The 16,679-nt window shown below is 42.5% G+C and overlaps 1 protein-coding gene across 2 annotated transcripts in view; it reads right to left on the reverse strand.

Moving 5' to 3' along the window:
- Positions 1-16,679, reverse strand: part of ccser1 (coiled-coil serine-rich protein 1) — a 223,615-nt gene that overhangs the window by 194,406 nt on the left and 12,530 nt on the right. For both annotated transcript variants that reach the window (XM_072433547.1, XM_072433548.1), the window contains exons 6-8: positions 16,038-16,222; positions 9,823-9,913; positions 6,453-6,558 (exon numbers count right to left, since the gene is read on the reverse strand). In XM_072433547.1, coding sequence (XP_072289648.1) covers positions 6,453-6,558; positions 9,823-9,913; positions 16,038-16,222 — 382 coding nt within the window. The remainder of the gene's footprint in view (positions 1-6,452; positions 6,559-9,822; positions 9,914-16,037; positions 16,223-16,679) is intronic.

Raw genomic sequence — 16,679 nt, forward strand, 5'->3', positions numbered from 1 at the left:
TGGCTCCTCTCGACGTGGAGGAGCAGCGGCTCTACTCCGAGCTCCCCCCGTGTGGCCGAGCTCCTCACCTTATCTCTAAGGGAGCGCCCAGCCACACGGCGGAGGAAACTCATTTCGACCGCTTGTATCCGCAATCTTGTTCTTTCGGTCACTACCCAAAGCTCATGACCATAGGTGAGGGCAGGAACGTAGACCGACCGGTAAATAGAGAGCTTTGCCTTTCGGCTCAGCTCCTTCTTTACCACAACGGTCCGATGCAGCGACTGCATCACTGCAGCCGCTGCACCGATCCGCCTGTCGATCTCACGCTCCATCCTTCCCTCACTCGTGAACAAGACCCCGAGATACTTGAACTCCTCCACTTGGGGCAAGGACACCCCACCCACCTGGAGAGGGCAAGCCTCCTTTTTCCGGTCGAGAACCATGGCCTCGGATTTGGAGGTGCTGATTCTCATCCCAGCCGCTTCACACTCGGCTGCAAACCGTCCCAGTGCATGTTGCAGGTCCGGGTTTGATGGAGCCATCAGGACAACATCGTCTGCAAACAGCAGAGATGAGATCCTGTGGTCCCCAAACCCTCCGACCCCTGACTGCGCCTAAGACAGCTCAATTATGTAAAAATCATAATAAGTTGTGTCTTAATTTAAATTATTCCTATCTGAAACAATTACTCATGTGCTGTTAAAAGATGTATAGACTTATTTCCATGAATTAATAATGTTTAGTCTTGTATAAAATCCGCTGTAGGTTAGATTTGAATTCTTTTTTCACCTAAAAGATTGTTGTAATTGATTGGACTAATAATTAAAACACTATTCATTTTGCAATACTTGAACTTCAAAAAGACCATTTAAAAGAATGTTTCTGATGACTAGCAACAAGGTAAGATATTTATCAACAGAACACGATTGAGGGGAGTCCCACTTCTAAACGAGTCATTCATAAAGACGTTTTTGACAGAAAGACAGCAATTTAAGAAACTTGAGAACACTCTCAGGCAGATGACTTTACTTGACTTTACAATATAGAGCCGTTTTATACTGTCGGATAAAAGTTTGCTTTCTCGCCTCCTTGATTCTTACACTCTAGACACTGAAAATATACCTTTATTTAGCAAAAGTTTGTTTGCGGCTCAGGACGAAAAACACATGGAGAAAAAGTCAAGGCCTAACAGCGATGTAGTACAAGTACAAGAGCTCAGGGTAGATTCTCTTTTACTTGAGGGACATGTTTTTTTTATTAGACATTTTTAACTTGTACTTGAGCAATGTTGTTTTTGAAATAACAGTCTTGGTTCTTTGTCCCATTGTATGTAACAATATAAGTGACAAAGATAGATTTAACAGTGGACAATATACTGAAATTCAGATATATATTCTGTTGAGAATTGCAATGTCAATATTGCAAAAATTGTTTATGTAAAAAGTGCTACAAAAAGAGCTGATTTAAAATAAAAATGAAAAAAGGTATAAAGTGATATTCCTGCAATTTTGTTATTAAATTTTAAAGACATTTCACTTTTGTCTGATAAGTACACTTTAACTAATATGTTTAAAGGTTTGTTTTCACACATTTCTGTTTGATTGATATAATTTCATCTGAACAAAAAAAGTATAGTATTGAGAATTTCATTTATGTCTCCAACTCCCACCCCTGCTCGGATGCTACGGTAATCAAGTTTGAAACGTTGTCTATTTTAACCATAATACAGGACAAAAACTTTATGTTGGCAATATTGACATAGTATTTCGGGTATTGCTCACCTCTATGTGCCAAAATCTGTGTTATGTCCAAACAGTTGCTCGGTATCATATTTTCCGGACTATAAGTCGTACCTTTTTTCATAGTTTGGCTCAGGGTGCGACTTATACGCCGGAGCGTCTTATATGTGATATTATTTGTTATTTTCACACTGGCAAGCGCATTTCACGTGTTGATTATTTTCACATGACAACCACAAGAGGGCGCTCTAGACTCTAAGTGACGCCGAAGAAGAATCTGCACTTCCTCTACCTCCGGAGTTTGTGGAGTTGTTTAGAAGTGACACAGAGGAAGAAGAATTCAATGGATTTAGTGATTTGGTGTAATACTGATGCTTTGGTAAACTTGTTATAACTAGCATGTTCTTTATGCTATAGTTATCTGAATAACTGTTAATATGTTACGTTAACATACCAGACACTTACCACAGTTCTGTCTGTGCCTCAATCAAATCAGCTTTACAGAGCAGAGAAAGGACCGCACCATTGAGCAGAAGAGAAACGGGAACTGTTCTAGTGACGAGCAACTAGGAGTGAGCGATATTGACAAAAAATGAATATCGTTGGATTCTTCAGTAACGGTGATCAAATCCCGTTGCAGTGGAAAATGTGTCGGCGAATGTGTTGGATCAGTAATCTGCGACCTTTTTCCCCAGCGAGCTGCTTTTACCAAACTAAAATAGATGTTAGCGGTGGCAAGAAATCGAGTGGATAAACTGTGACGGCCAGTCTTGGGTAGAGTGCAGTTAGATGTATGTATGTATGTATGTATGTATGTATGTATGTATGTATGTATGTATGTATGTATGTATGTATGTATGTATGTGTGTGTATATATATATATATATATATATATATATATATATATATATATATATATATATAAATAAAAGTCGCGCTCTTATTTCCTGGTTTTTCGGTATCGGATAGAACTTCTCTCCGTTTATTTTCCCGGTTGCTGCATCAACTGCCACATAAACCTTCACCATTGTGATAATAGTGAAGAGTGCGATATCATTAATGAAGTTTTGGGCCTCTTTGAGCCGTGTTTCCTCGTAAATCGAAGCAGAAAAACTTCGGGGCTTGTATGGGGAGACGAGTCTGCAGCCAGCGCGGAGCCGGGGGGAGGGGGCGGGAGGCGGCAGGCAGGAGGGGGGTGGAGTGGGGGGAGGGGGGATGATGACGCGTGCCTGTAGCCACCGCCCGTCAGTTTGGAGATTTGCGGAAAGGAGAAAGTCTGTAATATAGCTAAAAACTGCGAGAATCAATCAAAATAACACTCTGGGTATATATATGAAGCACAAATAGCAATGTAAGAAGGTTAACAGCTCTGAAAAGTCGATTTTGCATGTTATGGGACCTTTAAGTCTGGTTCATGTGGCTTTGAGGACTGCTTTGGGCGAACGCAATCTGCCGCCCTTAGCATGACGCGTAAAAATAGAAGTTTTGCCTTGTCGAACAAACTCGGCGTGTTGGGTGTGGGTTTTTAGGCGATGGCATGCACATATCGGTGGAGCAGAAGTCGGTAAAAGTGTGCTTGTGGCAGAATGTGGCCAGTTAAGCCTGCTGCTCCAAAATGTTGGCACAAAAAGGCAACATTTTGGCGCCTGAATGTATTGGTGAGCAAAGTCGGGAAACAAGTATCCAGTTACAACGGTAATAGGCCTGTGATGAATCAAATTGGAATTATACAGGAAATATATATACTATAAGTCGCTCCAGAGTATAAGTCGCACCAGCCAAAAAATGCATAATAGAGAAGAAAAAAACATATATAAGTTGCACTGGAGTATAAGTCGCATTTTGGGGGAAACGTATTTGATAAAATCAAAGACTAAGAACAGACATTTCATCTTGAAATGTAATTTGAAAAAATAACAGATTAGACAACATGGTGAATAGGTGTACGCATGGGCGGAGCCAGGTCCTGGCTTTGGGGCTTGAGCCCCGGATCTCTGTCCAAAAGCCCCGGATCTTTTAATCTTTTAAAGATGCATCATGACGTCACTAAGTGGATAGCGCAACAGGTAGAGCGTTGGGTTGGAACGCAGGTGACCAGGGTTAGAATCCAGCAGTGGCTTCAATTCTCTTTACCCGTTTCATTGGTTATTTTTGTTGAACTGATGTATGATTGGCTGCATGTAGAAAGTGGGCGGGAGCGTAGAAAGTGCGCGGTGTTTACAGCACGTCATGCAATCTGACCAATTTGGCCTTTTCTATCATTTAACTGAGGTTTTGCAAAAAGTGAAGGGCATAATATAAGAGCAGATCGACTGGAAAAAAGAGACATTCAGAACATGTGCTGAAAAACAAAGTTTATCTAACGTAGAATAGACAACTACAGCACATGATCGTTCAAACCATGAATTCATTGTGGTTGTCAGTGTAGCAGTGGCTCAGGTTTTATTCATCTACAAAGCTAAAGCAGAGAAAGTACAGGACAAACAGCTCACTGAGGAAGGTGTCTGTGTCATGCACAGCTGCATGCTCCCTCTTCCACAGCTGGACAATGCCCTGCATCTGTTCCTCTTCGCTTATCTGCCCCGGACCATCAGCTCCCCACTTCACCTGGACTCACCCATCCCCCCAGCACACGGTCCCCCTGCCAACCACTGACTGTCACAGCAGCACAGGTGAGGAGTGAGCTGAAGAGGATTAAAGTGAGGAAGGCAGCAGGACCTGATGGCATCAGCCCCAGGCTCCTTAAGTCCTGCGCAGATGAACTGTGTGGAGTTATGGAGCATGTCTTCAACATGAGCCTGAAGCTGAGGGTGGTACCACAGGTCTGGAAGACCTCCTGTCTGGTACCTGTGCCTAAGACACCGCGCCCCAAAGACCTCAACAGCTTCAGGCCAGTGGCTCTCACGTCCCACCTGATGAAGACACTGGAGCGGCTGGTCCTGGACCACCTCCGCTCCACCGTGAGCTCAGCCATGGACCCGCTGCAGTTTGCATATCGGTCTGGCATCGGAGTGGAGGACGCCGTCATCTCCCTGCTGCACCGCTCCCTCTCTCACCTGGAAAAGCCTGGCAGCTCTGTGAGGATCCTGTTCTTCGATCTCTCCAGTGCCTTCAACACCATCCAGCCGCTGCTCCTGAGGGACAAGCTGGAGACGGCTGGTGTGGAGTATGACCTGGCAGAGTGGATCCTGGACTACCTCACAGACCGACCCCAGTTTGTGAGAGCCCGGAACTGTGTGTCTGACACTCGGACCTGCAGTGTGGGGGCGCCCCAGGGCACTGTCCTCGCGCCCTTTCTCTTCACCCTTTACACTGCAGACTTCAGACATGACACGGACAGCTGTGTCCTGCAGAAGTTCTCTGACGACTCTGCCGTCATCGGACTCATCACGGACGACGATGACGCGGAGTACAGGGGACTGGCGCAGGACTTTGTGGACTGGTGTCAGCGGAACCACCTCCTCATCAACGCGGGGAAGACCAAGGAGATGGTGGTGGATTTCCGCAGACGCCACCCCACTGCCCCCTCACCAGTGAACATCCAGGGACGGGACATTGAGAGAGTGGACTCATACAAGTACCTGGGTGTTCATCTGAACCACAAACTGGACTGGACTCATAACACAGACGCACTGTACAGAAAGAGCCAGAGTCGGCTCTACCTCCTGAGGAGACTCAGGTCTTTTGGAGTGACAGGGCCACTCCTGAAGACCTTCTACGACTCTGTGGTGGCATCGGCTCCTGTACGGTGTGGCCTGCTGGAGCAGCAGCATCACAGAGAGGGAGAGGAGGAAGCTGGACAGAGTCATCAAGAAGTCCAGCTCCGTCCTGGGCTGTGCTCTGGACTCGGTGCAGGAGGTGGGGGACAGGAGGGTCCTGGCTAGATTCACATCTATGCTGGACCATGAGTGTCACCCCCTGCAGGACACTCTGTCCGCTCTGGAGAGCAGCTTCAGTGAGAGACTGATCCACCCTCGCTGTGTGAAGGAAAGGTTCCGTAGGTCTTTCCTTCCTGCTGCTGTCAGACTTTATAACAAAAACTGTTAGTACTGAACACTCGCAATACTGACCTAACCTAATACTGATGTGCAATTCTGTCATATATGCAATTGCTGTTGGAATTCATGTAAAATTCATGTGCAATCTATGTGCTGTCGTGACACATATTCATGTGCAATTACTGTCGTGATCACATGCAATGGTATTTATGTATTTATTTATTTATTTGTCTATGGGAGTTTTTTATTTATTTATAGGAGATCTTCTACTGAAAGTGTTTTTCAGACTTCCTATAAGTGATCTGTTCTTCTGTATCTACCTCTGTATCTACCTGCGTTGCACCAATGAAATTTCCCCATGTGGGACAATAAAGGAATATCTTATCTTATCTTAAAGGTAAGACTGACTTTTACTTTCAATAAAGATCAGTCTAATTCGAATACAGCACTTTATTCTCAAAAAGGGCTGACTAGCCTAGACAGCGGAGGCTGACCACGAGGAGGAGTAGGTGGGTGTGTCCGTGTTTTAGCATTAAACAGAGCCCAAAGAAGAATCAAGATTACACATAGATTAATAGTCGTTTAGCCCAGCTTTTATACATAACATATCATTAATCTGTCTCATCTATACAAGACGACCAGCAGCAAACGACGGCGTTAAATTGCTTGTGAACAAATGTGTGCGTGTGTGTACTCGTTTTAGACCAGGCAGTAGATTGAAATCGGCGTTTACCTGTGGCTGTGCTCCCGACCCAGGATTCGCTCTCCCGACCCATCCGAGGGCGAATGCAGCAGGTTGAGGCAGGAGGCCAGGGACTGACTGGAGTTTTCCCGGGACACTGGACACACAAGAGGAGAACAGCGTTTAGAATTCAAGGATTTCTGCATTAAGACGCTGAGACTCCGCACTGGCAGTTACGGTAGCGGGGAATTCACGTAGAAACAAATGGCATAGGCCGCAATAAACAACGTTTATCGGAGTTTCTGGATTATTCATGTATTTTGATTTTAGATTCACAAAAGACGAGAGAAGTGGATTTCTGCAGTGAGTACGGAAGCGAGTCAAGCCTCACTTTAATAAAGCTACAAATGTATTTCTGAATTGATTTGGGTTTTCATTTGGGAAAGGATTTAACCATGGTCTCAAAACATTTTTATAAAAGATTGTGTTCTGGCAATTCCATTAATTATTTATCTATTCAAGAGTGAGAGAGAGAGCGTAGTTTGAAGAGAATTGATTTCAAATACTTTTCAAAAACACTGTTTGCATAATTTACAGTTCAATAAAATCACAAACTAAAGTTAAATTGTTAAGTTTAATCTGACAAGTTTATTGACAAAGATAAAGTCCAAAAGCTCAATTGCATGTTCATTTACATTCGTTAACCGCAGTTTCTTCCCAGTCGTGATGGGATCTTGAACAAATGAAGTCACGTGGTGCAGGAAATCTATTGTGGAGGTAAAAAGAACGGCCCAAATGGAAAATGGAAGTCCTGAGATGTGGTACCCCAAAGTGAGGAGCTCGTTCTACTCTCTGATTGGATAACAAGCCACTTGCACACCATGTAAAGCCGCTTTATGCAGTCGAGAATACATCTGCATTGCAATCAGTAGCATTAAATATGTTGTATATAGAAGTAGGGCTGGGCCTTGCTGCAATTGTCATTGCATTGATCAAACGCGATCAAATTCAATTTTATTTTTTTGTTATATATAAAAAAACAAAAAATGTATTTAATGATTGCACGGTAAAAGTAGATATGGACACCCTTTGAACGCTCTGTATCTGAAGTTTCTCTAGTACGAGGGTTCTCAAACGTTTCACTCCGAGTAGCACCTACGATAATAAACCAAACTAAACAGATCGAAATTAGAGTCACACTACAGCGTCTCCAACTTTTTCTGGTGCGCCGCAAACTCAAGGGAATTTAATGTGTCCGAATACATTTACACCACACTAAACAAAAGGACGGCTCAAACTGAAGAAAGCCCAGTGTACCGCCGCCACACGGACCACAGTTTGAGAAACACTAGTAATGTGTGTGTAAAGGTCCCGTCTGTGTCCTGTGTCCCGTCAGCTCCACGGAAACGAGTCACCGATCGAAGAGAAACATCGGCACATAAACCCCTTTGACTGGTGACGACATGATTGAAAAAGAGTTTAATGGGACCATTTAAAGAGACAATTAAGTGACATGATATTGCATTTTACGTGGGACAGTGTAAAAAGTGTCTGTCTTGAGCAGTGATGTTTTTATTGACTAATAATAATAGATACAGTATTTGTAATATTATGGCGATGATGAGAACAATTTTTTTTTTATTATTAATACTGAAAATGTGAAGGTCCACCGAGCAGCGCAATATAACATCACATTTGAAAAGGACTTGGTTTTGTTAATTCAATTATCTTTATTCCTTTATCAATTAACAATTCAAACTATTATTTTAGTAAAGCTAAACAAAACAAGCCTCACGGTAAGTCAAAAGACAGAAAGATAAACTAATACAAAATGAACAGTGTAAGGATGCCTCCCATCATCATTAACTTACTCAAAGTTGTGTGTTTTGATAGTCTTTACCTTTCCCCGCCCACAGCGCTGTATTTACTTGTAATCATTTGCAACATTACGGCTATGGATAGTAAACAAGTGCATTCCAAAAAAATAAAAATAAAAAACACTGCAAATTAAAATGAGCTGCTTTCTACAGCTAAATGCCTCTCAGTTCGGACAATGAGCCAATGAGTACGTTTCTGTTATTAACGGTAGTGTTTGTGGCCCGCCCTGTGGTCTGTCTCATTATATCTCTTCTTAAAAGCTGCAAGAAAGTACCGTATTTTCCGCACTATAAGGCGCACTGAAAATGAATGGTCTATTTTCGATCATTTTTCATATAAGGCGCACCGGACTATAAGGTGCATCAAGCGAAACTAAACGTGTACCGCACAAAATTGCTTCGAGGTCTGTAAGCACAACCAGATATAATGCGCACTGGTTTATAAGATGCACTGTCGTTTTTTGAGAAAATTTAAGAGCCTTATAGTGCGGAAAATACGGTACATTATTTCTTACAGTGTGTGCGTCGCAAGTCTTTTAATTATCACCTTCCAAAAGTGAGCGAGAGGAAGAACCTACTGCTCCACTCTCAGCACAAAGTCCGGTCCCCAGACTTTATGAGCGCAGTCCATCACCCCTTTAATTTAAGCTACAGTCTGGACAGCATATTTGCCTGAGGACAAGGTGAGCCACATTTCATAGAGACTACTGTCCATTTTAGGGTCACATCTGATCAATGCTTGCATTTTATTTCATTTTCACTACTTAAATTACAGTAGTCCAACCATTGAACTTGAAGCCAGTGTGTTGCACGGACGCTTCTAGGCCGTGAGGAAAATATCTCCGGTTTATTAGTTTCAGGGTCAGTGGTTTAGGCTATCAACGCTAATTATTCACCTGCAAGATGAACCGCAGCCAAATTGAAATAACAAACAAAAAGTGAAATTGCAACTCAGCAGTTCTTACTTTGGAAAATCTGCTTTTTCCTACTCGGCACCAAGGTCTTGGAAACATTTCAACGAGTTTTAAAAAAGAATGTTTATGTGCGGTGCCTTTTTTTATTGAGAGCCGTTTTTACAAGTTTCTGAACTGTGCTGATTGTGTTGGCTGTGACCTTGGCCAGATCTTTTAAACACAGTTCTCTACGCCCAAAAATATAGAGATATTCCTTTTTGTCAACACCACCCAGAACAGAGATGCTTGCCATGTCTTATTATGATCTCAAAATATTAAGAAATAACCTAGAAAAGCATCAATTTTTAACGCAATATGACATTTGAAGATCTGCTATGAAGCTAGAACCTATGGCACACGTGGATCATATTTTGGACATATGAAATCGCAACATGGATCTAAAATGACTTAATAACAGACACAAGTTTGCCGACAACACTCCACCTGCCTCTTTACGCGGGATCACTCTGCAAACGTGCACGAGTGGCTCTGAACGCAACTTCGAGAGGGCGAAAGAGAAGGGAAAACAATCTAAACACGCTTAAAAAGTATATTTTCCACAACACGTTTCTATTCGCATCGAAAACGTACCGTGCCGATGCCTCTGATCATCCGACAGCTCCAGGTCCAACATCAAATCGTCCTCGTCGAGCTCTGATGAACCCAGGTTGTTGAGAACGTCCTGGAAAACAGAAGACAAAGGCTTTTTTTGGAAAACTGTAAAAGAAAAACACTTTTGATTAGGTCCTAGAGGAGGCGAGCAAATGTAAAATGATTACAATATGACAACATTCTCCGTGGCTTTGAGAGGATACAGGTGGCATTGGAGGCGGTCTGTTCACGTTGTCATGTACGGTGGCTCGCAGGGACATTTGTAGGGATGGTATTGATGATCGGCTACATCGGTGGGTCGCTTCCGATTTGGAGGCAAAGGTCTGGATCATTGCTCTTTTGACTTTACTTCACTGTCCCATGGTGACGTTTTCAGTGGGCCGAACTCCCTGGACACCTGGCCCAGATAACCTGGAACCCTTTTTTCCTGAAACTGGCAGCTGAATATATATATATATATATATATATATATATATATATATATTATATATATATATATATATATATATATATATAACCCACTATTTAATCATAAATAGTGTAAACATTCCTAATGTCTTGAAATCTGCATTTGTAATCCCGCAGCCAGTACTGTCGCAGCCAAAATTCTTGAAAAGCTGGTCAGCATCCAGTTGAAAGACTTATTAGATGCTAATGATATTATATCTAACTTTGAGTGTGGTTTTAGAAAGAAACAGAGAACAGTCACAGCTACTCTTAAGGTTCTGGACAATTTCTTGCAAGCTCTGGATCTAAAAATATAGTGTGTGGCCCTTTTCATTAATTTGTAAGGCTTTTGACTCTGTCGAGCGTCAGCTTTTAATTTGAATCCTGAAGCAGAAGCCCAACTGCCATGAAACACCAAAGAAGCAGAAGAAGCAGCACGGTAAGGCCTGGCCAGAGATAGCGTGAGACTGGTTTGATACCAGAGACTGTTTTGCCGAATACCTATCAAATCGTTTCCAGTGTGTGAAATTGCCAGGGGCCTCGAGTGAGCCTTGAGTGTGAACAAGGGAGTGCCTCAGGGTTCCATTTTAGGCCCAATCTTATTCTCCATTTATGTAAATGATCTTTTTGCTCAGCTATCCAATGGCATGTACCATTCTTATGCCAATGATGTGGTTATTTACTGTTGCTCGACTTCTCTGGACCAGGTCATTGAGTCATCAGTCTGCCTTTGTTGTAGCGCAGTCTCACTCACAGTACCTGAAACTAAATAAAGCCAGGATCTTCTTGCAGTGACTTCTCAGGTTAATAAGTTTGTTCCCAATTTGAAGTACCTTGGTTTAATATTGGACCAAGAGCTCTTTTTTAAATCTCACTTACAAAATCTTGTTTAGAAATTGAAGATAACTGTTTTTTTAATACTGTAATGAAGCCCGTTTTACCCTTGAAGCCCGCAAACGTCTGATATTTGCCACTTGTATGCCTCTGTTGGATTATGGCAATGCCCTATACATAAATGCATCTGTAAAATGTCTGGAATCGTTGGATACTATACTTTACTGATACATCACTTTGAGATCCACAGCAGGTTGTGGGAGGCTCACACTGTGAACTCCATGCCAAGGCAGGATGGTCTTCTCTGTGTGCCAAGAGGTTGACACGTTGGATGATTCTAGTGAGAAAAGTTATTTGTGGTTGTGCACCTTCGTACTTGTGTGCTCTGGTGTGGAGAGCGGAGGGTCATTATGGCCTGTGCTCATGTGAAATATGCAGCTCGTCTGTCCCACATGTGAGGACTGACTGGGAGAAGTGAGCTTTTCCTAAGCTGCCCCTACAGCTTGGAACTCCTTACAGTCAGAGGTGAGAATGCGTGAAAACGTTCTCAATCAGGTATCTTTGTTCAATTTTAAAAGATAGAGAGTGTTTTGTTTTTTTAATGAATGTGTTTTTAAATGTAGATTTTGTTTTCTTTCTTAAATGTATAATGTTTTCAAGTGTGTGTGTGTTATATCTTTGTTGTGCCCCAGGTAGAAAAAGAGGTCTCGCTCTCAGTGGGTCTTACCAGGTTAAATAAAGGTGAATAAATTAAAGGCGCAATGGACAATTTTTTCGGCGATTTGAGAACGCAGGCGGAAGTGCACATGTGCACTCCCCCGTGCGGACTGATACAACACACACGTGCGTTTGTTTATTAGCGCGACAGAGCGCATCGCATCTCTCGTCTCCCGTAGATTTCCGTCTTTTATGAGTCAGCTCGAACAGTCGATCTCCGTCTTCAGTTTGTCCTGTACACTGAGGGAACTATATTATGATAGATCAATGCGCTTAGACACGCGGAACCGTGCTGCTCTCGGGGGACGAGCCACACGCAGCTGCAGGTGAGCAGTAGGTGCATTTTATGATTGATACGTGGCAGGACTAATCAGCAGTCCATGCCACGAGGAAATAAGACTAAAATTTGGGCCAAAAAAATCGTCCATTCAACCTTTAACATAATTTGTATTATCTTATTATCGGTATAAGCAAATATCGGGTCAGTAAGACATACATCGGTAGTGATGGGGAGAATACTTTGAAAATGTATTTAGTTAGGACTTTCCGGACTATAAGTCGCACATTTTTTCATAGTTTTGGCCGGGGTGCGACTTATACTTATAGTCCGGAGCGACTTATAGTCCGGAGAATACGGGTATGTATTTTACGGACACGCACACACACACACACCTAGAAATGTGTACACTGCATTTGACCCATTTTAGACATGTTCCCGAAGTGTCCAGGCTCATTATATGTCTGCTCCACGTAGAAATCTCCCCAGGTGAACTCGTAATAAAGACAGATAAATCCAAGCTAGACACCATCGTCCCGGAAGTCGCAGTTGACCCAACATCCGTGTCGCTGGGGGAAATACTACTAGTGTTTTGTGTTTCTATATTTATACTGTTATAGTAGCAGCATCTGTTTAACACTTCTTTAATTGTAAAATGATGGGGTAAGGCCATAGAATGGTTTTAACAAGGACACAAACGCCTTGAATAGAAGAGAGAGTTATAGAGCAATAATAATGCAAACACTGCATGTTTTAGCACTTAATAAATTGCATGAATTACGTGTATTATTTTAGTAGTGACAGAGTGATGGCTAACTCTATGTATGATTTTTTTTAAGGCATGCAATAAGACAGTCTCCTATTCACTCATCCATAGTATGTTTTTTTGCTGAAATGCATTATTGAATTTGCAAGGGTGAATAAAACCACTGAGAATGAAAAATGCATGAAGATGGTAAAGGATTCCATATCAATGTAATCAATGAGACTATGTGAGTGCACTATCCCCCTGAGAAAATTATTCAAAATATCTCTTTTCAGAATGTGTGTAGAGCGTAGTGAAATAGCTGTGATAGTTCAGTGTCTGCAAATGTTTTTTTTTCTGAGAGGAAACACCACGTCAAACAGCGACTCACAGTGTAATGCTGCCATCTAGTGGTCAAAGTGAAAACTATGCAGAGGTATTTTAACTTTTTTAATGTTCACGATTTTAGATGAATCATGGCTTAGATGTCAAAACAACACAACATGACAATATTTTCTTTATTTTGTTTTAATATACCAGCATAGTTCATAACCCTGCCCACATTTAAGTATGAAAGTTAGTAACTATGGCAACACCCGTAGTCTAAAACAAGTTTGACTCGACTGGCATCTCAAAAGAGAAATCGCAAAATATAAAACAAAGCAAATTATAACAATTATACTATGGTTAACGTCATTTGCCTCAGAGGTTTGAACATTCAGATGACAGAGCATTTTAAAGACTCTATCACAATGACAAAAACTATGAGCTCCAGTCTCACTCGTTCTGGAGGGTCTGAAGATGCTCTAGACATGCTCATCGCGGCGTCGGCATCGATCTCCTCGCTCTGAGAACAAGAGCCTCTGTGTTTAGTGACCTCCGACTACGCAGCCACACCTCTGCGAGCGGGAGCGTGAGAGAGTGGCCAGATCTGCAGCTGAATCCATGTTCGAGGCTTTAGCTTTACGGAGACGTTATATATTGTGTTTTACGGTTTACGCGACATGCCGTTTGGAAGAAAATGATCAGAAATGTACCCTGTGGGGGGAAAAAGTCAGGCGCTCTAACACGTCATTGGACTGCCTTTAGCTTTGATTACAGCACGTGGTTTCAATAAACTTCTATAACGTCCTCTGGGTTAAAAAATGTATAAACGTGTTTATACATTTATTTGACAGGGACAACGCAGTCATACATACGATCAGAACACGCAGCTGTATTATAGTAAAAGCACTATACAGATTTACAACAGTGCAGTTTAACATGACAAACTAGTGAGACAATGACTTCTATTGTACATTGTGATTGTTTTCATACTAATCAAAATTGAAAATATGGAGAAATGGTTGAAATATGGAGAAACTGCCACAGTCTGGCAGTCTGCAACAAACTGCTGTGCTGACTGGCTTTCCTCCACACAGCAGCATTTTACAGTAGCAAATGCAGGATTTAATATACATCGTTTTCATTCGTTGAAAAGGGCAAGGAGAGTCTGATGAACCTCAGAAAGTACAGAGGCGTGAGCAGGTATAGCTCAGTTCAAACAGCAGAATTATTGTTTGCAAAGGAAATTATGTAATTTTGTGATCTGCTTATTGCTGCCATGATCTTTGAATCTTTATCTGTCTGTCTGTAGATTTTATTGGGAAATATTATGCTATGTATATTATGTTAGCTGAAATTGAAGCTCATACAAGAGTCTCAACAAAAAAAAGGTGAATAAATGGTTTGAAATGACCGTGTTTAGTTTTCACTCTGCAGCGTTCACTTGGCTTTAGGTGCTTAATACATTATCGCAGAAAGGATTGGCACTGCCTCTAGTGCAAACAAACTAACAAATTCCATCGGAGCAGGAGCTTCTTAAACTGTGGCATATCTATTTTGAGCGTGTGAAAAAATTGCATATTGTCAGCCCTGTCGAGATAATCGAATATCTTGAATAAAAAGGTCACAATAAAAGTGATTTAAATCTGATCTTCTTCCAAAAAATAACACACGCATTTCCTTCAGGAACAGGGTTTTTCTTCATATTGATGGATTTTGATGATATTTTCCTTTTATTCAAAACTACGGAAGCACTGATACTTAAACAGAATATCCCTACTGATCCAGAAAAAAAAGCCTGAATTCGTTATCGGTTAAACTGGTATTGACGTTGTTAACTGACATCAATACCAGACCCATTAAAAATGACTTGCTAAATTAATTTCCAAGAACACAGACTTTTAATCGAAGCCATTTCACACAGAAAAAGTCACATTTCTTCTTCAGAATTCTGCTCCAAACCACACGCTTTTACTGACCTCTCGATTACAATGACTCAAGCGGATTATTGCATATGAAAACAAGCTACACCAAAGTCCATTGAGAGAACGCCATGAGACATTGGCCCGGGAAAGTCTCCGTTTGCCGCTTGTGAATGCAACAAATACCTGCAATCACGGGCATCATTACGACGCAGCACCCGGCCTATTCGGCGCCGCCAACGAGAAGCGGCTTCATTTGTTACTGTTATGGTTCAAGATGAGCCTCATCGTGTCAGCTCAGCAGTGTTGAGTTTGTGTAGATCAAAAATTATGTTTGTGGCACATCCTTGCTATTAGAATCTGTGAGGCGCCGCCTGCTTGAGCCGCACACGCCGGCTCTGCTTGTAGTGTAAACAGGTACTATGAACAGGTACTATAAACAGGTACTATGCAGTGGCTCCGCTTGTATAGTAAACCCCTGCCCTGAGGCAGACAGCATAATATTGTTGTTGACAACAACAGCTGTCGAGGTAAAGGCCCATAGCCAATGAGGCTCAGGAGGAATATAGTGGCAAATGTATTTCTCAGTGTCCATATAAGCCTGAAAATATGGGTTGAGCCCTAGTTTACACTAGAGCCTCACAAAACTGTTGTGTCCAGGGTCTGAAGGCTCCGATATCTCTCTCCATGGACATTATAAATACTGCAAATATTAATGTCTTTTATAAAAATAAAAAATAAAAATCGATTCTGTATTGTTTTGCCTACAAGACCCCAAAACTTGGGGCAGGTGTTTGTGATTCTATGCATTTGTATAGTGATCTCAACGTATTGTTTATTGTCTGTAAAAATGTTGAAGCAAAGTCACAGCCAAGCTAATTATACACTTACACAAGCACATTTACAGTAAACAGTGATAGTGACATACCAGACTCCCCAGTTTGGAGGAGGACGAGTTGTGCCTGTGCTTGATGAGCCCACATCCCTCCAGGCCTGGGACGTCTCGCAGGTTTCCCTGGATGTGAGGTCCCCCGGCCCCCTCAGAGGATGAGCGCAGACGCCTCTCCATCCTCATCACCCCATGGTACGGGCTCACGCTGCTGCACAGAGAGCCTGAGGAGAGACAAGAGGGGGAAATCCATTTACAATGTGGGAAGTGCGTACAATAGTCTAGTGCAGAGCTCCTCAAAGTGTGGGGCGCGTCTTTATAGGGGGGGCACAGAGATGTGCTATGGGGGGCACGATAAGTATGGGAAAATGTGTGCACTTTAGGTGTGAAGGACGAGTTTTCAACAGCAAACAAACGCCCAGTGCCAACACGGGGTTAATCCCTACATACCAGAAAGCTGCGCCCTGATCTCACACACGTCTGGCTCGGGTTTAGGACGAGCCACGGCTTTGGCCTATGTCTGTTCTATGCTCTTCTTCCGTCGCCCTCTGCTCTTCTTCCGTCGCCCTCTGCTCTTCTTCCGTCGCCCTCTGCTCTTCTTCCGTCGCCCTCTGCTCTTCTTCTGTCGCCCTCTGCTCTACTTCTGTCGCCCTCTGCTCTTCTTCTGTCGCCCTCTGCTCT

Source organism: Eucyclogobius newberryi, unplaced genomic scaffold (genome assembly GCF_026437365.1).
Source record: "Eucyclogobius newberryi isolate DKJ021-1_F unplaced genomic scaffold, fEucNew1.0.hap1 SCAF_6, whole genome shotgun sequence".
Classification (NCBI taxonomy): domain Eukaryota; kingdom Metazoa; phylum Chordata; class Actinopteri; order Gobiiformes; family Gobiidae; genus Eucyclogobius; species Eucyclogobius newberryi.